The sequence below is a fragment of the Haliotis asinina genome, chromosome 3 (assembly GCF_037392515.1).
Source record: "Haliotis asinina isolate JCU_RB_2024 chromosome 3, JCU_Hal_asi_v2, whole genome shotgun sequence".
In the NCBI taxonomy this organism is placed as follows: domain Eukaryota; kingdom Metazoa; phylum Mollusca; class Gastropoda; order Lepetellida; family Haliotidae; genus Haliotis; species Haliotis asinina.
This window is the reverse complement of record NC_090282.1, coordinates 63,915,541-63,929,602: the sequence shown is the minus strand read 5'-3', so window position 1 is coordinate 63,929,602 and position 14,062 is coordinate 63,915,541. Positions and strand designations below refer to the sequence as shown.

Below are 14,062 nucleotides of genomic sequence, written 5' to 3'. Positions count from 1 at the left end.
ACATGGAAGCACTTGGTTGGATCTAGATGTACGGACAGAATCATTCTGAGAATGCAATGGAAGCTTTCCTGGTAAATTGGGATTGTAAATACTTCTGTATTTTTTCTATTAGTATTAGCATTGTAGATGCCTTGAATTTGTTAGCTCAAATGTTTGCATCAAACATGCCAGAGATTTCATCTGTCACCTCATATCCTGATATTAGACAGACACAGTATCCTGTCTTACTTATCATATAATTAATAATTTGTAAGCCAGGAATTAGTGATTGGAAGTCTGATACGTGCATGGTTTCGTGCAAATGTGTGTGGATGTACTTCATCCATGAAGTGTAAGTTGCTGGATGTGGTCTTTGCCTTTAGGTTGCAAAAGCTGCCTTCCAGACAAAGAAGGACCCTCTGGATGCAGCCATTTTCTTCCTGGCAATGAAGAAGAAGAATGTCTTGTGGGGACTGTACAGGTACAGCACTTACTTGAGTAACAGTGAACTTCCATTAATCTTGCACATTACAAAAAAGTGTATTCCTCCAAAAAGTTTACATCATAACAGATCAGTACACGTAACAATATTCCATGTGGATTCAAGGGAATTCATGTTGTACTTTGGGTGCAGTGGATCCTCAACTTCTGTTCTGCTTGCCAACTTGACCACAGAACGTGTCCTCATGATTATGATGCCATTTTTTATTTGGGATATTTTTGATTGTGGATCATGATATATATTGGATCGAATGGATCATAGTAGTGTGATCAACAGCTTGTCAGCTTGCCTGCTGTGTTTGTCATTTTCATTAGATAAGGTGTAATAGCTGAGGAATTGTTGACTGTGACTTAACCAACATTCACAAACTCAGGTAAAGATCAAAAACACTGTTAGAAATGTTTGTGTATTTGTTTCTCTCAGGTCAGTTAATGACAAGAAGATGCAGACGTTTTTCAAGAACGACTTCACACAGGACAGATGGAGAAAGGCAGCACTGAAGAACGCCTTTGCTCTCTTGGGTCGTCAGATGTTCCACCAGGCAGCAGGCTTCTTCTTATTGGCCGGATCACTCAAAGATGCTATTGAGGTGAAGGAATCAGTTAATGTTCAGCCGATCTTCTGAGGAATAATGTCCGCAGCAAATTGTTTTCTCAAAGAATATGTATGTTATTAAGATAACAATACTTTATGGCTGATCCGTGTTCCACCAGGATGGTTGGGTAGCCCACTGGTTAAAACATTTGCTCATCATGCTGAAGGCCTGGGTTTGATTCTCGGATACAGTGTATGAAGCGCCTTTTCTGGTGTTCCCAGCTTTGATATTGCTGGGATACTTTTAATAGCAGCGTAAAAGTAAACTTGCTCACTCACTCCATACCACCAACTTATGTGTATGTTATTGTTTTTAAAAACAAAATCACTTGCTCACTGATTTTTGGCAAGTCATATTTTTTAATTGCCTGATGAAGCAATAATATGGGATTAGAGGAATCTGGTTCTAGCATGTACCACAAATTCTTTCTTCTGAAAAGCAGTTGTTCTTTTTAGTGTTGTATCTTGGATCCTGTGGTAGGCTATGCCCCAGCCATGAGTTATTAAAGGATCTTTGATGGATCAAAGTTGGTTGCTGATATTATTACAAGAATTAAACTCCAAAGCAACTTGATAGTGATAGTGTCCATGGCAGTTTCAAACTTGACTATCTACAAGTTACCATAGTGTAGCTTTCATATTGCTGAAACTTTGTTCAACATTGTTTTGGGTTTCAGGTATGCCTGGAGAAGCTTCATGACATTCAGCTGGCTCTTGTCATCAGTCATTTGTATGACGGAGAGGACATGATGTCAGACAGTGCCAAAAAGATCATATATGAAAACATCCTAGGCTGTGATGAAAAGGGCTTGAGCTGTGACAGTCGCAAAGCTCATCCAGATCCTTTCCTCAGGAGCATGTCTTTATGGATGCTGAAAGACTACAAAGGAGCCCTTCAGACTTTAATGGAAGTCAACATTGGACGGCCACAAATGGATCATGAACAGTTTGATTTGGACTCATCCACAGTTACTCCAAATGTGTTTAACTTCTATAACTATCTCAGGACTCATCCTTTGCTTCTGAGACAGAGATTGGCTTGTGCTTCGCTAGGTCGACGGAAAACAGTGATGACGGGTTTCACTCGGGCAGAAAGTGTAGCTGTGCAGGACAACAGCATCACAACCATTGACCGAGTTACACCAACAGAGAGGAGGCTGTTCTTCTCGACAGCCCATGCTCACTTCAAGAATGGCTGCCCTTTGATGGCCTTGGAGGTTTTGTCTCGGTTACCTCCAATGGTTGAAGATGCAGAGGAAGGGAAGAAAATGTATTCCTTAGACAAGCACAGGAATCCATCAAATGTGAGCTGTATCAGTACTGGGACTTTGTCAGAGCTGGATGAACACAGCACTGGTATGAATGACTGGAGCACACCCATCTCTGGTAACCTGAAAACTGTGAACAAAGATATGAATGGACCATTGACAAATGGCAAATCTGATACTGCTGACAGTATGGACTGGGGTACACCTGTAACTTTCAGTATTGGGAATAAAACGACCAATGACATGGATTGGGGAACTCCGTCATTTGGTGTCCGATTTGATGATGATATAGATCGTGAACTTGCTATGATAGGACAAACATCTGAAGAAGAGGAAGAAGAAGAAGAACCCTACATTGAGCCAAAGACAGTGTTCAGTAGTGGTGGGAATGTGCCTCAGAGTGAAACCAGTGATAGTACAGCGCCAACAGAGTCCACCCCACAGAAGCTAGACATAATGGCCCAGCAGTATAAGTTCATTGCATGTCTCAAAGTGTTGATGGAGGAACTTGGAACTCTGGCAACTGGGTTTGAGGTTGATGGTGGCCAACTGCGCTACCAACTTTATATATGGCTGGAGAAAGAAGCTGAGGTCCTCAGAGTCCTCTGCAACTATGGTCAGCAGGAAGAAGAACTGCCAGAAAGTAAGACATAGTTGTGGACAGCTGGTTTCAGGGGAACAGGATACTAAGAAGTATTAATCTCACCAAGTCTCTGTACACAGCAGCATCTCCTGGCCATACCAAGACCTGCTGAATGTGGATTTGAATCTTAGAATTACTCCAATTATGATCTTTGCTTTATCCAGTACCATTACTATCACCTAAACAATTTTCTGTAATGCTCTCCTGTTGTACAGTCTACAACTTTAGCATTTATCTGAAGCCAGAGTTTAAAACATTTCTGTTTGGCACAGTAACTTGTGCTACTAAAAGTGTTTATGGTAATACCAATAGAAAAACATGTAATGCCATGAAGTTTGGGATTATAGCAAAATCACTATCAAATAGAAATGACAGAAATAGAGCCGAAAATAAGACGGCAGTTATAACCCAACTCATTCATGAGCAAACTCCTTGATAAACAGTAGTCTATAATTTTCAACTTAATGGTAGAAAGAACATTGCTATGTGCTTCTGAATCTAGGACTGAAACATAAATATGAACCTATGTCCTATCTCTTTTAGCCAACATGGATGCTAGTAGAGATTCTGATGAGTTCCTGGATGTCCCCAAGTTTGGTCGATCATTATCGGTGAAGTCTGACACATCTGCAAGCAAAGCTTCACTACATGAAGTCATAATTGCTGACAAACTGGATCTGGAAGCTAAGATGGAAAGAATGGCACGAAGGAAACAGTGGTTGAAAAACAACCAGCAGCTTCTGAGGACTCTTCTAAGTTACTGTGTCCTGCAGGGCTCAGGAGGTGGGGGACTGGCTTCTGTGCGGATGGAGCTGTTGCTGCTGCTGCAGGAGCTCCAGCAGGAGAAGCCCCAACAGCAGCTTCTTTCCCCGCTCCCCTTCCCGACCACACTGCCCCTCCTGTCAGCCAGTATAGCTAGCTCAAAGACAGTGGTGGCTGATCCAATCCATTACCTGCAGTGCTTGTCCCAGGACATCCTACACACCATCATAGAAATCCCCATCCCACCCAGTCTGGGGACAGATGTTGGAAATGTGTTCTTGTTAAGAAACCTTGCAGTTGCATTGTCCTCTTGTATATACCAGTGTCTCTGTGATAGTGACAGTTTTGTTGTGTCCCTCAATGATGAAGATGTTGGACTGGAAGGTTTTACGGGGTAGGTTATGACAGATATTAAGCTAAGTAGTAAACACTGTTGGGCCATAGGTGGCACATTTGTCTCAGATGGACCTATTCATAACTGGAAGTTGCATCCCATGGGCATGCCAGAAACAATTTGATCAAAGCACAGATTTTTTCGGAATATGCCTTTAGGCAGGTGCTTGTTGGCTTTATAAGGTGACTGATGTCTAAGTCATTTCCTGACATTCTGAAATATGCCTGTTGGAATTGGTGTTCAGTAACCCATGCTTGTCGTAAAAGGTGACTTATGAGAAAGGGCTTCAGGCTTGTTGACTTGATTAACAGATGTCATTGTATCACAGATGAATGGATTGGTGCTCATGATGTCGATCACTTGATTGTCTAGACTCGATTAGTTACGGAACATCTCCATATAGCTGGAACACTGAGTGTTCTTACCTAACATATCCACTGGTCTGTTAAGTATAGAACAAAATGTAAGAATTTCTTCTTTTTTGTAATACACTAAATTTCTATTCTTACTTGTGTTACAGTCCAAACTTTGTGTGCCAAGCAAGCTACTTGATGGCTGGGGTGAGACGGCAGCGTCACCGTGGAGGCGGCTCGGGGGATGCAGTTATCAATTCACTGCCATCAAAGTGGCCAGGTGAGAACATTGAGATAGCTACAGACAAAAGACTGGTGATGTTGCTGTTATTTATAATGGCATGTATGAAACTGAAAGATAGTCCTTGTGTAATTATGGTTAACTTGTGTCAACTAGTGATTGTGTTGATTCACTTACCAGACAGAGAATGTAGCTGTTGAAAGGTATATATCAAACTTTGAGTGCCTTCTGGCCAGTGGCCTTTCTGTTGACTGTAAGACACTGGCAGGCTTGAAACTGAGGTGACCAATTGTAATTCATTCCTTTCCACAGGAGTGACATCTCTCCGAGTGCTGCTAGCTCGAGAAAAAGATGAGGATGCCCCAAAATTGAACATCCTTCTGTGCGAGTCCTTGTTGTCTGTGTATGTGAGCATGTTGATCAATGGCTTGGCTACATACGACCCACTAATGCTGTACCGCCTTGTTGCCCATGTGTTTGACCAGCAGACATGGTCAGCATTGTTTGGAGGGGGAGTGAAGACTGTTGTGAGATCCATCAATAATCCACCAAACCGTAAGTCACTGTTTTTCTGTTTGGTTACACATATTAAATCAGTATCGATTTGTGACTCGAATGAAAAGTAAACTTACTTGAAAACATTATTTTTATGGTATTTTCATGAAAGTACTGGGGATCAGGTGAAGTATAGAGAAAAACTTGTTATTAACAGAGTTGAGAACAAACTGTATAATTTCTCTCCTGTTTGTTATATTCATTTGATGAGCAGATAATCACAATAGTGATTTTACCTGGATAGTAGAGAATATTTTTGTTCCTGGAAGCAGACATGGAAAATTTTAAAAATTTATGTTCTATAACTATATGCAGATTCTTCTGCTGATGACAATGCTAAACAGCGTCACCGGCTAAACATGAAGCTGATAGGACCATCCCCTGGCTTCACTAAACCCTCCGATGTGAGGGAGACATTCCAGGAGAAGTTCCTGCCCCCAGAACTCAGCATGATCACCTACTTCATGACCAAGGTATCTACACTTTTACAGATATTGCCTCTGTGTGAGATTATTGCTGGGATGGGGTGTATACATCAGTGTATATTGTCCTCAGTTTGCAATCCACCTGAACTGTTTCAGAAGTTCATTATGTTGTTTTGTCTGCATTTGTTATATATTCAACTTTCCACCCGTGAAGGTCCCGGGGTAGAATAGGCCTTCAGCAACCCATGCTTGCCATAAAAGGTAAATGTGCTTGTTGTAAGAGGCGACTAACAGGATCGGGTGGTCAGGCTCACTGACATGGTTGACACATGTCATCGGTTCCCAATTGCACAGATCGATGCTCAGGTCATTGATCACTGGATTGTCTGGTCCAGACTCGATTATTTACAGACCGCTGCCATATAGCTGGAATATTGCTGAGTGTGGCATAAAACTCACTCGCTCACTCTAACTTTTGCATCTTTTCTATTACAGTTTACACATGGTTTAGAGTGCAGGTTGGAGTAATTGAGTTTTGGTCAGGACCAGATATCACTGTAATATAAGTAATAATGTAAACACCCATACTTATGTTTCTTATATCATTTTGTCTTTAATGTCAGGAGATATTTTCAGTAATTCTTCTGATAGCAGTTATTGATATTTGGTTGGTGTGTCTTGTTAAAATTGCTAATAAATCTTTCCAGCCATTTGTCCCAAGCTCTGAGTCCATCATTAGCTATGACTCTGAAGACTCCATGTTGTCTGATGTGTCAGAGCAGTGTGACACAGAGGATGAAGATGAGGTGGACAGGCCCAATACACTGTGAGTCACAGAACTGATATTGTTCACCACACTGCATGGCTCCAGATAATTTTTCAGCATCAGGAGTTCATACTCCTTATTTTTTTCTGTAGAGGAATACTGGAAAACTTAAGAGCATATTAAGAGTACTTATTGGAATCCAGTGGTGTGTGACTATGACAAGATGAACGAGTGATACTAGTATGCAGTATTATTATTCATACAGCTATTTGATTATGACTTTTTAGTGGTCATCAAGGCAACAGTCTTGTTTCTAAGAGAAACTTGTGTTTTGCAGCCATACTTACATACACATGCTGAATTTTGACCAATCAAATTTAACCTAGATGATTCATTGATTCCTTAGCAACCAGGATTCCCTAACATGAGTAGAGAAACGAAACCCCAGTGTGTTGCAATCACATAAAATTAAATATGGGACACTGCTTGAAATCAGATTGAAATGCTTTAGATAAGTATGTCTGTTAATGATTCTAAGACTGTAGACCATTGTTGTGGTGCATATTTCCTACATTTTCTAAAGTGTTTCTTACCATATCTTGCATAATTTTTATCGGCCATATATTTAGATGTGCGGTATCGGTCCTCTCCTTTATGCTGGGAGGCAACATTCGGTGATAATCACATTGTGACTGTATGATCTGTTCAGCCTTTATGCTGGGAGGGGACATTTGGTGATAATCACATTGTGACTGTATGATCTGTTCAGCCTTTATGCTGGGATTGGACATTTGGTGATAATCACATTGTGACTGTATGATCTGTTCAGCCTTTATGCTGGGATTGGACATTTGGTGATAATCACATTGTGCCTAGATGATCTGTTCAGCCTTTATGCTGGGAGGGGACATTTGGTGATAATCACATTGTGACTGTATGATCTGTTCAGCCTTTATGCTGGGATTGGACATTTGGTGATAATCACATTGTGCCTATATGATCTCTTCAGCCTTTATGCTGGGAGGGGACATTTGGTGATAATCACATTGTGCCTAGATGATCTGTTCAGCCTTTATGCTGGGAGGGGACATTTGGTGATAATCACATTGAGACTGTATGATCTGTTCAGCCTTTATGCTGGGATTGGACATTTGGTGATAATCACATTGTGACTGTATGATCTGTTCAGCCTTTATGCTGGGATTGGACATTTGGTGATAATCACATTGTGACTATATGATCTGTTCAGCCTTTATGCTGGGAGGGGACATTTGGTGATAATCACATTGTGCCTAGATGATCTGTTCAGCCTTTATGCTGGGAGGGGACATTTGGTGATATTCACATTGTGACTATATGATCTGTTCAGCCTTTATGCTGGGAGGGGACATTTGGTGATAATCACATTGTGACTATATGATCTGTTCAGTCTTTATGCTGGGATTGGACATTTGGTGATAATCACATTGTGACTGTATGATCTGTTTAACCTTTATGCTGGGAGGGGACATTCAGTGATAAACGCAATGAGACTAAGTGACTAAATGATGCAGGAACCTGACCACCGTGCAGCAACACAGTGACCCAAATTCCTACACGTGGTGTCTGATCCGGTACGCTACAATCCACCTGGTGCTCCACAACCTTCAGCTCTTCTTGCCACAGATCGGGATTGAGCTCCCAGGTGAGTTTAACTGCATCTTAGACAGCTTCTCAAGCATCACTGTACAACGTTAATCTTCTATGCATCAATAATGTAAAATTACCATGCATGTGCACGAGGACATGTGGAAAACCCCAATAATACTTGTTAACTTACTTAGTTGTGAAATTCTACAGAAAGGAATATTAGGAAGTACATATGACATACGATGATTCAATTAAATATTATCACTAGTGAAACACCTCTAGGCATTCTTGTCAGTGAAACCTTGTTAAACTGGGATTTTTGAAGCGCTCTTAGCACTAAGGTAGTCATAAGGTAATGTTACTGTATGGTACTTACAACTATCTTAGCACAAAGAGAGCTTCGAAAATGTAGGCCAGGGACAATTTCATGTCGAATAATCCAGACAAATTCCTGCTCTAACAGTCATGGATACAGAGTTATGTCCCTTTGTATACAGATCAAGCTCGTCAACGCTACTGCTTGTCTCTTGGTTTCATCGCAGCCACTTCAGCCATGTCAGAAATGTTCCTAACCTCAAACCTAATGGCGAAGAGTTTTGTTTACTTTGGAAATGTCATAAATAGTGAAATGGTCCGTAACAAATATATACTTTCCAGATTTTAACTTGTGTAAATCATATTGCCAACAACCTAAGAGATCAGCAAATGGGTGATCACTGAGGAGCTTGATGGGCAGTAATTGTCAAAGAAAGAGGATTTGGGACTAACTTTATTACTACTAACCAAACAAACTAGGTTTCATTGTTAGTCGGTGTTGTTTTGTGTCAGTTTAAAGTGCTTTGTGATCCACGTTGCTTGTTTATGTGCGTTTTACAGCTGTTTTATGACATATAGATATTGCTATCTTTGTTTACTTTTTCTTGATAGATTGTTCTTGCCAAAACCATTATTATGTTGGTAAATAATTTACCTTGTATATTCTGTCCATTGTCTTGTCACTTTGCTATTCCCTGTTCACACTGTGTGGAGTGTTGGTAGTAGGTTAGAGACTTTTGCTTGGCAGGTAGAATGACTGCACAGTTGTTTTCTTCTTTGATTTACATAGACATGATAAAGCTAAGGATTAATGACATAAAACTTGAAATTAACTACATCTACATCATAATGTAAATCTTGTAGGTTTTTCAAAACAAACAAAGCTTAAATTGATATTGTTCCTAGTTTGCATTATAAGTTTGTGAGAAAGTATGGTTCCAAAACCTGATGTGTAACTGCTGATGTGAAGAAGAACAGGCAGCTAAAGTATCATAAGGTTTGAGTATTGAAGATCCGTGTCCTCAGTACACCATCCTTGCAGTAAGAATCAACTTAGGAGATTGGGTGGTTAGACTAGCTTACTTGGTTGACATATATGTCATTGTATCCTAGTTGCGTAGATTGATTTTCATGCTGTTGATCACTGCATTCTCTGGTCTGGACTCGATTATACTGCTAAGTGAGGTATAAACAGCAACCAGTATTAAGGTTTGAATATGGATATCACTGCCTGAAGTCAAGATTGTTTTGATAGTTCTCATGATCTTAATATCCACAATTATTTATTGTTCACTTGTAAAGGGCAAGGTGCCATTCCGAATGCAAATATGTATTGAAGGACTAGCTTTAATAGTGCCCACTATTAAAGTGCTCTAATTTGAAAGGAGCTGAGGTACTCTCACCGAGTAGGCATTGAACGATCAGCTTTAATAGTGCTGTAATGTGATAGGAGCAGAGGTACTCCAACCTGAAAAGTATTGAAGGACCAGCTTTAAAAGTGATGTGATATGATAGGAGCTTAGGTTTTCTGACCTAGCAGGTATTGAAGGAGCAGCTTTAATAACGCTGTAAAGTGATAAGAGCTGAGATAGTGAAACCCAGTAGGTATTGTGGGACCAGTTGTAACACCACTGTGAAGTGGTAGGACCTGAGATCTGTTTGGAGCTGGGTACTGTGACCCAGTGGGTGTTGTAGAACCAGCTTTAATACCGCTATGCTTTTCCTTACCGTGTTGTAATCAGCTTCTGATGTGTGGACACAGAGTGGTAAGGAAAAGGGAGACTGCCACCATTGTTGTCACTTTTTATCGTATATTTCTCTGTTTATGGTTCGAGTTCGGTATCAGCTACACTGCTTATCTGACACAGAGCTGACAATTTTTATTCAACATGTGTGGTGACGGGTGAATATCAATCCTCAATTCTCGGTGTTTTGATGGTAATATTTTCCTTGTATTTGACATATACCCATTTTCAAGTATGCTGCATGTAACGTCTCCATACTTTTATTATAAGTATCATGGAACAGTCGCTTGCAAAGCTTTGTTATGATGTTCATTCAAATGACATATCTACTGCAGTAGATTAATTTGATTACTTCAAAATTGAAAAGTTATATTTGATTGGCACAATATATCTTCATGATGCAAATCTTTTGTGGCGAGTGAGTCCTAGGTATTTATTTTAATGCCCAGAATACTTGATGATGGTGTTTACATTATGAAATAAACAGAGAACTGTACAACATTTTTAGTGAGCCTAGATACTGGTGCAACAAATGCAAGTTTTCCCTGAGTTTTATGTCTCCGTTTTGATACATGAGCACTATTATGAAAACAGTAAAAGTAATTCTCTCACTTCATTAAATGTCTGTTGTGGCAGTTTTAATCTTCAGATTCGAAGGACATCCATCATTGTAACTGTAATTGTTCTGTGTTTTGAAGATCAATTTTTTTCTTTCAGTGATTGTATTCACAACAGTGCTAATGTATGCTTGCATTTGATCTTCACAAGGTGTTATTGAAGTATGTAACAGATGAATTTAAACTCCATGTTGTGACTTTAAAGGAGCGGGTTTTTCGTTTTGGTGAAAGGTTGCAGATGTATGAATACTATGGGTATTCTACAACAGAATGATATTGCTTTAAACATTGCTTCAGATTAGTTTTTGAGTAAATAGTATGGTATTATTCCAGAACAAAACCATAATTGAAATTCATAGGAAGAGCTCTATTTAGCTGTCCAAAGGATGATTCTTGCAAATGTTGCTTTTTGATGAACAGCTTGGAACATACAGTACCAAACTGCTGCAACTACTAATGTCATAACCCTAAAGGCCCTGTAGCTTATTTGCTCATTTCTTTGTTTTCCTTCATACTATACCCACTATCGTACTATTCCCATGGTGTCCCCCGCCATGATATTGCTGGAATACTGCTAAAGGTGGCGTAAAACTAAACTTACTCACTCACTCCTGATACTAACAATTGTCATTATTCTTGGTATGCATTAACGCCTCTTGTTTGAATGGCCTCTGTGGAAAGAATAATCCCCGTGATGCTTCTACAGATTGCTCTGTTGTGAACGAGCATCAATGTGGATCTCCTCTCTTGCCTCTCTGTGCTGGACTAGAACTACATTAACAACTCACTGACTTTTCAGTCATAGACACACATTCTGGGGTTGACCAGGTCTTACTGTTTAAGACTTCTGATGGCTCTAAGTCCCATTTCTTGGGGTCCTCAGCATGGCAGTTCGAGCCATGGACTCTCTGCGCACCCACAGTGAACAAAGTAAAGAACATCTGTGAAGTGTAGTGTTGGGAATTGGAAACCAAATTTACTATCGATTGTCAGAGGACTTAAAACCATAATATTTACATGTTAATGTAGTCTCCAATTTTAAGTTTTTCTCTCCATTTTTTTCCAATTAATGTTTTGTAACTAATACTTTCATGCAATGAAATGCTTGCATAAAAGAAAGACATTGGAATTGTATATATATATATATATTGAAATGACTGAAAATAAAACCCCTTTTTGTCCTCCAAAAGTCACACAGTGCCCCCAAAAAGGATCTGTTTAGGGTGCACGATTTTGCCTCGAGTAAAATCCTGACCATGGTTCCACTGATGTAAGCTGTATTGTCCAACAGGTTCTCATGTGAATGTCTCATTCTGTAATTCTGAGGGTAAAAGCCAATCTGGTGTTGCACTTATTCAAGAAAACTTCCCCTAATATGTTCTGTTGGTTAACCTTGTGCATAGTACTGTTATCTGAAGTTATCCTTTTCTTGAGAAGGTTTCTTGTTTGATGACATGTAATGCAGTGGAAGCTGTCTAAACTGGCACTCACTGGGACTGACGAATTAGTCCAGTTTAGATATTGTGCCAGATTGTAGAGCTGATAATAAATCACAGATGGGACTGAGATTTTATGTTGGTGTTGAAAACTTGTCCGATTGGACAGATGCCATTTTTGACAGCTTCCACTGTAATTCAAAAACATTTTAGTCAGTTGGGCAGAGACACAGCTATCTGTATCATTTTCAGTACCCAATTATTTTTCACTGTGTCCACTCGACTCCACAAAGTTTTACTACCCTCTGGTTTTGGTCAAGTGGCCATAGTCACAGATAATATTGTTAAATGGACATTTTAATAGGATGTTTATAAAGCTTAATATTTTTTTAATGATTTTTGTAATGGAAGTTTATTTTGCTGAGGTTTTGGAAGTGCACATGCATTAATGCACAAAGAATAGAGTGCACACGTCGTATTTAGTATTCAACTGGAGGAAGACATGTAAATCTGTACCCAATATTCGGTAACATTTCCTGAAATATATTGATTTCAAAACAACTCATGTTCTAAATGTTGATGTAATATTATTTGTGTAAATCCCTACAACTTAATCTTTGCATTTGAACTATATTATTTATTAAAATATTTTCATCACTTTTTGTTTTCCAAAGCTATTTTGGTTTTTTCTTTATTCAGTCTTCAGTCAGTTTCCTTTATGTAAGGTCCCCGATACATCCAAATATCCATTCGAATCATTGCATGTAAATTGGTGACATATGGGTGCACAAGTGTTAAAACAGTTATTCTCTGATAAATGTATGTGATATGTAGTAGTTACATGTAATATGATAATCGGTAATGGTTAAGATTAACAAGTGACTTGTAGGAATAGCGAAGTCTCGTATCAGTCTTACTGCAGAGGTTTAAAGTAACAATCTGTTTCATGTTTTAAACTTGTTAGCCTATGACAAGTTTAAATAATGGTTCTCATTATCACTCAGATGCCTGTGAGGTCATATATAGTTTAATTTTGAGTATTGAAGCACTAAATAGTATCAAATAGTAGCACATTGAACATCCTGATTCCAGAATTCTATTTGAAGAGTTATGTTTCCTTGTTGAAACTTCTCTGCAATGACTCCTGTCATTTCATAGTTCCTTTTAAGAAAAGTCAGATAATCTTAACAGGGAGTTTTTGTGAGAGCCATTTTTGGTTTTGTGTGGCTCTACTTTCCTGGACTAGAATGTGGCCATGTTATTGTTTACAGAGCTGCCCAACTGCTCCCCACTTCTCCATGCTGTGATGAAGACCCTGGAACAGTGGGATGAGTTCCTCCTTGGCCGCCTTGAGTTGTTCTCAGGGCCCCCGGACAACTACATCCCTGGCCTCTACTTAGATGTCATCGGTGGAGTGCCGCATTCAAAAGTCCAGGCACTCCTCGACCCTGCCAACACTCCCTTTGTGTATGTATTTCTCATAGACACTCTTACTTGTTCTCACTCATTACCTTGTTCCATTGATTTGAATTTCCTTAAGCTTGAGAAAATGTCAACAAAACTGGTTGAGTACATGGTTTGAAGTTAACCGTGTTAAGAAGGTTTTAAGTCAGCTTGTCAAAGACTTGAAAAAAATCAGGATTGACTAGTAATATTTCTGTATGTACTACCACTTTTAGCATTTGCTTAATAGAAACTCTGCTTTAGATTATTTTGTGGACCAGAAATTAATATGATAAATTTATATCCATGTATAATGTGATTTAATAGAGTTCTTGAAGAGCAATCAGTTTGTTGGTCATTTTGGATAGCTTAACTATGAGATGAGGACATTCTGA

At 39.3% G+C, this 14,062-nt stretch overlaps 1 protein-coding gene across 3 annotated transcripts in view; it reads left to right on the top strand.

Moving 5' to 3' along the window:
- The window catches only part of LOC137278305 (dmX-like protein 2), a 96,310-nt gene that overhangs the window by 56,619 nt on the left and 25,629 nt on the right, over positions 1–14,062 (top strand). For all 3 annotated transcript variants that reach the window (XM_067810557.1, XM_067810556.1, XM_067810558.1), the window contains exons 26-35: positions 363–460; positions 905–1,070; positions 1,753–2,986; positions 3,530–4,142; positions 4,663–4,775; positions 5,049–5,291; positions 5,607–5,764; positions 6,424–6,542; positions 8,036–8,166; positions 13,496–13,691. In XM_067810557.1, the coding sequence (XP_067666658.1) occupies positions 363–460; positions 905–1,070; positions 1,753–2,986; positions 3,530–4,142; positions 4,663–4,775; positions 5,049–5,291; positions 5,607–5,764; positions 6,424–6,542; positions 8,036–8,166; positions 13,496–13,691 (3,071 nt within the window). The remainder of the gene's footprint in view (positions 1–362; positions 461–904; positions 1,071–1,752; positions 2,987–3,529; positions 4,143–4,662; positions 4,776–5,048; positions 5,292–5,606; positions 5,765–6,423; positions 6,543–8,035; positions 8,167–13,495; positions 13,692–14,062) is intronic.